Below are 12,056 nucleotides of genomic sequence, written 5' to 3' on the forward strand. Positions count from 1 at the left end.
TGGGTCAATATTATTTAAGAAACTTAGGATTTTTTCACTATCATTTTTTTGGCTATCTATTATGACAAAGGTGTCGTCTACATACCTGATCCAAAGGCAAAGTCCATTTATTTTTGTGTTTATTTTGTTTTGCTCCAAATGATCCATATATATGTCTGCCAGTATGCCCGACGTGGGGTCTCCCATTGCTAGGCATGCTTGGTGGTAAATCTTTTTATTAAATGTGAAGTAATTATTGTTTAATACAAATTTCAGTAGGTTTACGAATTCGTCTATTTCACATCTACTTAATTTGCTGTATGTAAGAAGATTGTGTTTGATGATATTGATGGTTTCTTTAACCGGTATATTTGGATACATGTTGGTTACGTCGAATGAAACCATTTTATGTTGTGGTTGTAAATTGAATTTTCTTAGTTTATTACAAAATTCTATTGAATTTTTGATTGTTGATTCGTTGTTAAATTTGTAATGTCTTTTGAGGAAATAGTGTATAAATTTGGATGTTTTATACGTGGGACTATTTCTACTGTTTATTATAGGACGTATGGGTACGTTGGGTTTATGTAATTTGGGCAATGCCCTAGCTGTTGGTAACTTTGGATTCATATTTATCATTTTTTGGTGTTCTTGTTCATTAAACAAAAAAGTAGAATTCTTGAGGATAATTTTTAGATTCCGTTGAATCTTATTTATGGGATCCTGGTTTACAAGAGTGTAGGTTTTGTCTGAAAAGAATTCTTCTGTTTTTTCAATGTAGTCATTTTTATTTAAGAGTACTGTGGTTTCACCTTTGTCTGCTTTGGTAACAATTACATTATTTTTGTTTAGTTTTGTTTTTAGTGTCATTATTTCTGTTATGAGAGTGGAATTAGAACTTCTGTTTATTTCCCTTACGAAAGCCGGTAGCTTCTTTTTAACTTCAAATCTGATGTCGTTTTGTATATCTGGTGTTAATTTATTCAAGTTTGATTCAACTTCTGCTACTACATTGATTACGTCTTCTACTTTTTGAGAGTTAGGCCAATTAAATTTTGAACCTTTATCTAATAGGTTCATCTCATTATCAGTAAAGTTTGTGTTTGAGAGATTGATAGTGGTGGGAATGTTTTTAAGGTTAGAATTAGGATTATTTGCTCTATTGTTAGATTTGTTATGACTTGGTTTGTTTTCTTTTAAGAGTGTAAGTTTTTTATCTAGGGTTTTTTGTTTCTTGTCTAAAACGTCTGCAAGTTTCTCTGTTATATGATTTTGGATAGATTTCCATTCTAAAGGAGATAATTCTTGTGCAATTACCAAGTGTGTACGATATAATTGCAAGTTCAAAAATGATTTCTTCCTATATAGAGCTTTAATTTCACTTTTCAGCCAGATCTCATTTATTTTGTTTTGAGTATCTGCTACCTTTGAATTAGATACGTTTTTTCTTTGTATAGATTTTTACAACCATAGAGAAAGACCTAAAAATTATAAAGAAGATAGAAAAAGGTAAACTAATGACAGAATTAGAAAATATTTATATCCACTTAGACCAGTATTTCAATAAGGAAAAAAATTTAAATGACGAAATTGAAATAAGAAATCCGTTGCACGAACAATTACCAAAACTCTTAAAGACGCTTAATCTAGAAAAAAGTAATTTTGCCAAAGTTTTCATTCCCAAAATAACTAATAATCATCCAACATTAAAAAACTCAACCCCTCCCTGCGCTCCTACTAGACATTCCCCTTCCAAAACCACACCCACAAACATTTCTCCTCCTACCCCTACTCCCTCCCCTCAACCCCCACCACCTCACTCTTACAACACAAGGAGTAGACACAGAACAGACAGTCACCACATAACCTCGGACAACACCAAACCGACAAACAGCAATTGGAGGGGTAAGTGAAGTTTCTAGAAACACACTCTTAACTAGCAACACAAATTCCGATTACTTACAAGATTCCTTTTCTTGTTACAGACATTCAACAAGATAAACCAAGCAGCAGCTTTCAATACAAACGTTGATTTACGTCCCTTTCAATCATCTTTATAAAATCCATTAGTTCAACGAACGGTCATTGACAACTATAAGAACATATCTTTCCAACAGCATTCGCCGAGGTCACATGACAAGCATTTAAATTTCTTGAAGACCAACATTTATCCTGTTATAAGTTCAATCATCAAATTTGACGATAAATTTTGAATCTTTATAGACTCTTATCCACAAGGGATAAATAACTTTTTTACCAGATCTCATTACTAAGAAGATCCACAAATTGGCTCCTAAGATTGATCTTCACATCTTTCTAGGATTTTGGACATGATATATATATTATTTATTTTATATTTTAGTACTCTCTCTTCCATAATTTTAATGTATGTTCCTATTAAGCACATGTAATTGAGCCATGTATACAAGGATTTTATATTTTATGATTTTTTAATAGAATAAGTTTTAAGTTTGTCAAAAGTGTTCTAATGGTTCTTAAGTCTTTGTTACGTAAATAACAATTGTTTGAGATTCGGATTTGGCTGATGATGCTCTATAAGGGAGCGAAACATGTCCCATATATAACTTTTTAACTAATGAAGTTATTTTAATGTAACAACATTATAATGTATTGAACAGGTGGATTCATAATAAAACTTTATTATTGTATACTAACAGATTTCAATACGGATTAAAACATGAGATTAGTCACTTGCAATGAAATAGCCAACCAGGCTAATACAAACAAAAAGAATAGATATCTGAATCTCAAAATCAAAATCAGTAAGATATCCAAAGATATTTGGTTCTTGAAAGAATGTTTGAAATGTAAATTAGTACCTAGGTTTTTAAAATCTATACAAAGAAAAAACGTATCTAATTCAAAGGTAGCAGATACTCAAAACAAAATAAATGAGATCTGGCTGAAAAGTGAAATTAAAGCTCTATATAGGAAGAAATCATTTTTGAACTTGCAATTATATCGTACACACTTGGTAATTGCACAAGAATTATCTCCTTTAGAATGGAAATCTATCCAAAATCATATAACAGAGAAACTTGCAGACGTTTTAGACAAGAAACAAAAAACCCTAGATAAAAAACTTACACTCTTAAAAGAAAACAAACCAAGTCATAACAAATCTAACAATAGAGCAAATAATCCTAATTCTAACCTTAAAAACATTCCCACTACTATCAATCTCTCAAACACAAACTTTACTGATAATGAGATGAACCTATTAGATAAAGGTTCAAAATTTAATTGGCCTAACTCTCAAAAAGTAGAAGACGTAATCAATGTAGTAGCAGAAGTTGAATCAAACTTGAATAAATTAACACCAGATATACAAAACGACATCAGATTTGAAGTTAAAAAGAAGCTACCGGCTTTCGTAAGGGAAATAAACAGAAGTTCTAATTCCACTCTCATAACAGAAATAATGACACTAAAAACAAAACTAAACAAAAATAATGTAATTGTTACCAAAGCAGACAAAGGTGAAACCACAGTACTCTTAAATAAAAATGACTACATTGAAAAAACAGAAGAATTCTTTTCAGACAAAACCTACACTCTTGTAAACCAGGATCCCATAAATAAGATTCAACGGAATCTAAAAATTATCCTCAAGAATTCTACTTTTTTGTTTAATGAACAAGAACACCAAAAAATGATAAATATGAATCCAAAGTTACCAACAGCTAGGGCATTGCCCAAATTACATAAACTCAACGTACCCATACGTCCTATAATAAACAGTAGAAATAGTCCCACGTATAAAACATCCAAATTTATACACTATTTCCTCAAAAGACATTACAAATTTAACAACGAATCAACAATCAAAAATTCAATAGAATTTTGTAATAAACTAAGAAAATTCAATTTACAACCACAACATAAAATGGTTTCATTCGACGTAACCAACATGTATCCAAATATACCGGTTAAAGAAACCATCAATATCATCAAACACAATCTTCTTACATACAGCAAATTAAGTAGATGTGAAATAGACGAATTCGTAAACCTACTGAAATTTGTATTAAACAATAATTACTTCACATTTAATAAAAAGATTTACCACCAAACATGCCTAGCAATGGGAGACCCCACGTCGGGCATACTGGCAGACATATATATGGATCATTTGGAGCAAAACAAAATAAACACAAAAATAAATGGACTTTGCCTTTGGATCAGGTATGTAGACGACACCTTTGTCATAATAGATAGCCAAAAAAATGATAGTGAAAAAATCCTAAGTTTCTTAAATAATATTGACCCAAATATAAAATTCACGAAAGAAGATGAAACTAACAACTCAATAAACTTCCTGGATATTAATGTAACACGAATAAGAGATAGTTTTGAATTTCAAATATTTAGAAAACCATCATATGCCCCTCTAACGATAAAAAATGATTCTCTTCACCCAAAATCACATAAACAGGCGGCTTTTTACAGTTTAGTTTATAGAGCTTTCAAAATCCCCCTTTCAGAGAGTAACTTAAAAAAGGAACTCAATTTTATAAAAGATCTGGCCTCAATTAATGGATATAAAATAAATACAGTCAATCAGATCATCAATAAAGTAAAACAAAAGTTAGTAACTAATCTTACTCCCGAAAAAACTAAGCAGTCCAAATTCGCAACATTTACATTCACCAATCCAGCCATTTTTCAAATAACTAATCCTATCAAAAAACGAGATGTAAATGAAGCATTCAAAACACAAAATACAAACAGAAACATTTTTTTCAACCACAATAGTATAAATTCCAACAAGAACCCTTATCTAAGCTCTGGCATCTATAGATTAACATGTGTAGAATGTAAATGTTCATATGTTGGCCAAACTGGCCGTAACTTTCTCACAAGATACTTAGAACACGTTAATGCTACAAAGCACAACAAACATTCTGCGATGAGTGCTCACGTGAGAGAGTCAGGCCACCAATTTACAACCATAGAGAAAGACCTAAAAATTATAAAGAAGATAGAAAAAGGTAAACTAATGACAGAATTAGAAAATATTTATATCCACTTAGACCAGTATTTCAATAAGGAAAAAAATTTAAATGACGAAATTGAAATAAGAAATCCGTTGCACGAACAATTACCGAAACTCTTAAAGACGCTTAATCTAGAAAAAAGTAATTTTGCCAAAGTTTTCATTCCCAAAATAACTAATAATCATCCAACATTAAAAAACTCAACCCCTCCCTGCGCTCCTACTAGACATTCCCCTTCCAAAACCACACCCACAAACATTTCTCCTCCTACCCCTACTCCCTCCCCTCAACCCCCACCACCTCACTCTTACAACACAAGGAGTAGACACAGAACAGACAGTCACCACATAACCTCGGACAACACCAAACCGACAAACAGCAATTGGAGGGGTAAGTGAAGTTTCTAGAAACACACTCTTAACTAGCAACACAAATTCCGATTACTTACAAGATTCCTTTTCTTGTTACAGACATTCAACAAGATAAACCAAGCAGCAGCTTTCAATACAAACGTTGATTTACGTCCCTTTCAATCATCTTTATAAAATCCATTAGTTCAACGAACGGTCATTGACAACTATAAGAACATATCTTTCCAACAGCATTCGCCGAGGTCACATGACAAGCATTTAAATTTCTTGAAGACCAACATTTATCCTGTTATAAGTTCAATCATCAAATTTGATGATAAATTTTGAATCTTTATAGACTCTTATCCACAAGGGATAAATAACTTTTTTACCAGATCTCATTACTAAGAAGATCCACAAATTGGCTCCTAAGATTGATCTTCACATCTTTCTAGGATTTTGGACATGATATATATATTATTTATTTTATATTTTAGTACTCTCTCTTCCATAATTTTAATGTATGTTCCTATTAAGCACATGTAATTGAGCCATGTATACAAGGATTTTATATTTTATGATTTTTTAATAGAATAAGTTTTAAGTTTGTCAAAAGTGTTCTAATGGTTCTTAAGTCTTTGTTACGTAAATAACAATTGTTTGAGATTCGGATTTGGCTGATGATGCTCTATAAGGGAGCGAAACATGTCCCATATATAACTTTTTAACTAATGAAGTTATTTTAATGTAACAACATTATAATGTATTGAACAGGTGGATTCATAATAAAACTTTATTATTGTATACTAACAGATTTCAATACGGATTAAAACATGAGATTAGTCACTTGCAATGAAATAGCCAACCAGGCTAATACAAACAAAAAGAATAGATATCTGAATCTCAAAACCAAAATCAGTAAGATATCCAAAGATATTTGGTTCTTGAAAGAATGTTTGAAATGTAAATTAGTACCTAGGTTTTTAAAATCTATACAAAGAAAAAACGTATCTAATTCAAAGGTAGCAGATACTCAAAACAAAATAAATGAGATCTGGCTGAAAAGTGAAATTAAAGCTCTATATAGGAAGAAATCATTTTTGAACTTGCAATTATATCGTACACACTTGGTAATTGCACAAGAATTATCTCCTTTAGAATGGAAATCTATCCAAAATCATATAACAGAGAAACTTGCAGACGTTTTAGACAAGAAACAAAAAACCCTAGATAAAAAACTTACACTCTTAAAAGAAAACAAACCAAATCATAACAAATCTAACAATAGAGCAAATAATCCTAATTCTAACCTTAAAAACATTCCCACCACTATCAATCTCTCAAACACAAACTTTACTGATAATGAGATGAACCTATTAGATAAAGGTTCAAAATTTAATTGGCCTAACTCTCAAAAAGTAGAAGACGTAATCAATGTAGTAGCAGAAGTTGAATCAAACTTGAATAAATTAACACCAGATATACAAAACGACATCAGATTTGAAGTTAAAAAGAAGCTACCGGCTTTCGTAAGGGAAATAAACAGAAGTTCTAATTCCACTCTCATAACAGAAATAATGACACTAAAAACAAAACTAAACAAAAATAATGTAATTGTTACCAAAGCAGACAAAGGTGAAACCACAGTACTCTTAAATAAAAATGACTACATTGAAAAAACAGAAGAATTCTTTTCAGACAAAACCTACACTCTTGTAAACCAGGATCCCATAAATAAGATTCAACGGAATCTAAAAATTATCCTCAAGAATTCTACTTTTTTGTTTAATGAACAAGAACACCAAAAAATGATAAATATGAATCCAAAGTTACCAACAGCTAGGGCATTGCCCAAATTACATAAACCCAACGTACCCATACGTCCTATAATAAACAGTAGAAATAGTCCCACGTATAAAACATCCAAATTTATACACTATTTCCTCAAAAGACATTACAAATTTAACAACGAATCAACAATCAAAAATTCAATAGAATTTTGTAATAAACTAAGAAAATTCAATTTACAACCACAACATAAAATGGTTTCATTCGACGTAACCAACATGTATCCAAATATACCGGTTAAAGAAACCATCAATATCATCAAACACAATCTTCTTACATACAGCAAATTAAGTAGATGTGAAATAGACGAATTCGTAAACCTACTGAAATTTGTATTAAACAATAATTACTTCACATTTAATGAAAAGATTTACCACCAAACATGCCTAGCAATGGGAGACCCCACGTCGGGCATACTGGCAGACATATATATGGATCATTTGGAGCAAAACAAAATAAACACAAAAATAAATGGACTTTGCCTTTGGATCAGGTATGTAGACGACACCTTTGTCATAATAGATAGCCAAAAAAATGATAGTGAAAAAATCCTAAGTTTCTTAAATAATATTGACCCAAATATAAAATTCACGAAAGAAGATGAAACTAACAACTCAATAAACTTCCTGGATATTAATGTAACACGAATAAGAGATAGTTTTGAATTTCAAATATTTAGAAAACCATCATATGCCCCTCTAACGATAAAAAATGATTCTCTTCACCCAAAATCACATAAACAGGCGGCTTTTTACAGTTTAGTTTATAGAGCTTTCAAAATCCCCCTTTCAGAGAGTAACTTAAAAAAGGAACTCAATTTTATAAAAGATCTGGCCTCAATTAATGGATATAAAATAAATACAGTCAATCGGATCATCAATAAAGTAAAACAAAAGTTAGTAACTAATCTTACTCCCGAAAAAACTAAGCAGTCCAAATTCGCAACATTTACATTCACCAATCCAGCCATTTTTCAAATAACTAATCCTATCAAAAAACGAGATGTAAATGTAGCATTCAAAACACAAAATACAAACAGAAACATTTTTTTCAACCACAATAGTATAAATTCCAACAAGAACCCTTATCTAAGCTCTGGCATCTATAGATTAACATGTGTAGAATGTAAATGTTCATATGTTGGCCAAACTGGCCGTAACTTTCTCACAAGATACTTAGAACACGTTAATGCTACAAAGCACAACAAACATTCTGCGATGAGTGCTCACATGAGAGAGTCAGGCCACCAATTTACAACCATAGAGAAAGACCTAAAAATTATAAAGAAGATAGAAAAAGGTAAACTAATGACAGAATTAGAAAATATTTATATCCACTTAGACCAGTATTTCAATAAGGAAAAAAATTTAAATGACGAAATTGAAATAAGAAATCCGTTGCACGAACAATTACCAAAACTCTTAAAGACGCTTAATCTAGAAAAAAGTAATTTTGCCAAAGTTTTCATTCCCAAAATAACTAATAATCATCCAACATTAAAAAACTCAACCCCTCCCTGCGCTCCTACTAGACATTCCCCTTCCAAAACCACACCCACAAACATTTCTCCTCCTACCCCTACTCCCTCCCCTCAACCCCCACCACCTCACTCTTACAACACAAGGAGTAGACACAGAACAGACAGTCACCACATAACCTCGGACAACACCAAACCGACAAACAGCAATTGGAGGGGTAAGTGAAGTTTCTAGAAACACACTCTTAACTAGCAACACAAATTCCGATTACTTACAAGATTCCTTTTCTTGTTACAGACATTCAACAAGATAAACCAAGCAGCAGCTTTCAATACAAACGTTGATTTACGTCCCTTTCAATCATCTTTATAAAATCCATTAGTTCAACGAACGGTCATTGACAACTATAAGAACATATCTTTCCAACAGCATTCGCCGAGGTCACATGACAAGCATTTAAATTTCTTGAAGACCAACATTTATCCTGTTATAAGTTCAATCATCAAATTTGACGATAAATTTTGAATCTTTATAGACTCTTATCCACAAGGGATAAATAACTTTTTTACCAGATCTCATTACTAAGAAGATCCACAAATTGGCTCCTAAGATTGATCTTCACATCTTTCTAGGATTTTGGACATGATATATATATTATTTATTTTATATTTTAGTACTCTCTCTTCCATAATTTTAATGTATGTTCCTATTAAGCACATGTAATTGAGCCATGTATACAAGGATTTTATATTTTATGATTTTTTAATAGAATAAGTTTTAAGTTTGTCAAAAGTGTTCTAATGGTTCTTAAGTCTTTGTTACGTAAATAACAATTGTTTGAGATTCGGATTTGGCTGATGATGCTCTATAAGGGAGCGAAACATGTCCCATATATAACTTTTTAACTAATGAAGTTATTTTAATGTAACAACATTATAATGTATTGAACAGGTGGATTCATAATAAAACTTTATTATTGTATATTCGTAGCACAATCGTGTAAGAAGTTAGGTTATGTAACTACGGATGCTGGGACAGAAGTTCATCACAGAACATACGAGCTGTAATAAAACATGGAACAAAGTTTGCTGAACATGTCAAACAACCCCCAAAATTGTTCTAAAACCCACGAGTATGATGTCAGGAAACAATTTCAAACATTCGACATAAAACATGCTCAGGTGCAAACTTCGAGAATGTGGGCCACGCGCAACACTGCCGTAAACAGATGGCAGTACTGCTCATCGGATTAAATGCAGTCTCTTGGTTCTCGAGTTATTAGTAGATTGTGTAGTACTCGCTGAATCTTGGTGAATTTAATTACTGCCTATAGACTGATCAGTGTGGCATTTAAATATTGGCTTGAAGGGTTAAGACATAAGATATAACTGTAATGAGAAGATTCACAACATACACATTGAATTGGTGTGCTAGGGCGAATCACTGACTGCCCTTCTGATGGCAGGACTGAGCAATACTCTTGAACAGGTGAAGATAATGATTTACAAATTAGATATTTTTAGTTTTGAGACAAAACTGTGAAGAAAAAAAAAAGTTTCCATTACTTAGACAATCAATTTGATAAAATCAGAAATAGAGACTTATGGGAATCGGATAAACATGATTCATGTGAAGCAGTTCTCCGACTGTCCCACCCCCTCTAATTCACAGTTAATTACTAATGAACATTGTAATTTAAGGAGTTTCAAGTTAAAAAAGAGAATGTTTAAGGACAACTGCTTTCTTATGTTTTTAAAAAGACTCCCTTTGGAATATCTTTTAAGAAAAAGTTGTGGGAAAGAGAATGACCAAGAGAGTTCTATTTCTTGTGACTTCCTGTTCTAATATGAAGCTAAAAAAGAAATACTCAGGACATAACTCTACAGCCTTTGAGTACAAAATGAAATGAACATGATGCCATTTCCCACATTCAATGCTGTTATTCTCGCTACTTACTTCCCACACCAGGTAACATTTATTGGGCACCTCGTTTCCATCGTTGTCCTTGACGGTATCTTCCTCCCACTTTATCCTGTTCAACATCAACCTAAAACATGAGGAAGCAAAGAACAATCTGTAAATGTTGCAAGATGAGACAAATCTACATTATTTTAAGAGACAGGATAGACCACAGTCTATATGATGTGAACCACGGCTGACAGGTGAAGATATATGTGTGTGACTGTTAAGGCCTGACACTGTGGCTAGTCGCTCTAGTCCCTTAGGATCATCAGAACGTTGGCTGGTGATAATCACTAGATTGTGTGCTGAAAACCTGGATTATGAAAATGAGTACAGTAGAACCTCGATAATTCGAAATCGGTTAATTCAAAATCCTGCCTAATTCGAAGAAGCTCTCGTTCCCAGAAACACGAGATACAGTTTTGCATGTTATTTGAATTGTTTAATTCGAAATTCGGATAATTAGTAATTCGAAGTACAATGTCCTCCCCATTACCGAAATTAAGACTTTTAATTCGAAACTGCCTTTACATTTTAAAACAATAGTATGTTACAGAGTAATTTCAACTCGAAATTTATCCGCGTCATAATAGAACGCGTGTTCCGGAACGTGGAGGGGTAGCTTTCCGCACTTACACTCACTTCGTGGGTCTATAGTGCGCTTCATGATTGCTAAGTTGAATGAAATCAGAATATTTTTGTATTCAACCTTCTAAGGAACGCCGTAAAATCACACAACAGGCAGTGTGCAGAAAAACAGAATCTGCGAACACTGGCGATGCTGACAGTTGACGAAAAAATGTGGCTTATATAATAAATTCGTAGGCACCGAACAATGTTGTCATTGCCGATGAAACTGCATTGCTTTATTTTAATGCGAGCCCAAACGTTCTTGTGGTTTTAAACGAGAAAGTGCCAGCCGGGGAAATCGTACAAGGGTGGGGGGTGGGGTTCATTGTAGTGCATTGCAATGCACATGGAAGCGAGAAACTTCATCCCCTCGTCACAGGAAAGTCAGATAAGCCACATTTTAAGGGCGTCAGGCACTTTCCATGCCAGAACAAAGCATCTATAAATGCAAACAGTACATAAATCCAAAAAAATAATGCACTGCACAGGGGAACTAGCAAAATTTATCCTCATCTTTGAATTGTGTGATTTTTTTCTGTCGTTGCGTGAGGTTTTGTCAGTGATTTATCCAAGTGCATTATTTGGACATTGTAAATGCACCTTGTTGGATACATTTCGGAAATGGTTTTTTCCATGGCATTTGAAAGGTTTAAACTGTGAATCGAGGTGATTGCATGTATTAATGGGTCTTAGAATACTTTGTGACGTGGCAAGTGTTTACATTTCTGAGGTATAATCGTACAAGGATATCGTCATAGGAAAGTTCGATTTTAAGGGCAACGGGTACTTCC

The 12,056-nt window shown here is 32.8% G+C and overlaps 1 protein-coding gene across 4 annotated transcripts in view; it reads right to left on the minus strand.

The window, feature by feature from the left end:
* The window catches only part of Prp3 (pre-mRNA processing factor 3), a 139,748-nt gene that overhangs the window by 21,805 nt on the left and 105,887 nt on the right, over nucleotides 1–12,056 (minus strand). For all 4 annotated transcript variants that reach the window (XM_067156483.2, XM_067156481.2, XM_067156485.2 and 1 more), the window contains one exon: nucleotides 10,630–10,720. In XM_067156483.2, coding sequence (XP_067012584.1) covers nucleotides 10,630–10,720 — 91 coding nt within the window. The remainder of the gene's footprint in view (nucleotides 1–10,629; nucleotides 10,721–12,056) is intronic.

Source organism: Anabrus simplex, chromosome 12, assembly GCF_040414725.1.
Source record: "Anabrus simplex isolate iqAnaSimp1 chromosome 12, ASM4041472v1, whole genome shotgun sequence".
NCBI lineage: Eukaryota > Metazoa > Arthropoda > Insecta > Orthoptera > Tettigoniidae > Anabrus > Anabrus simplex.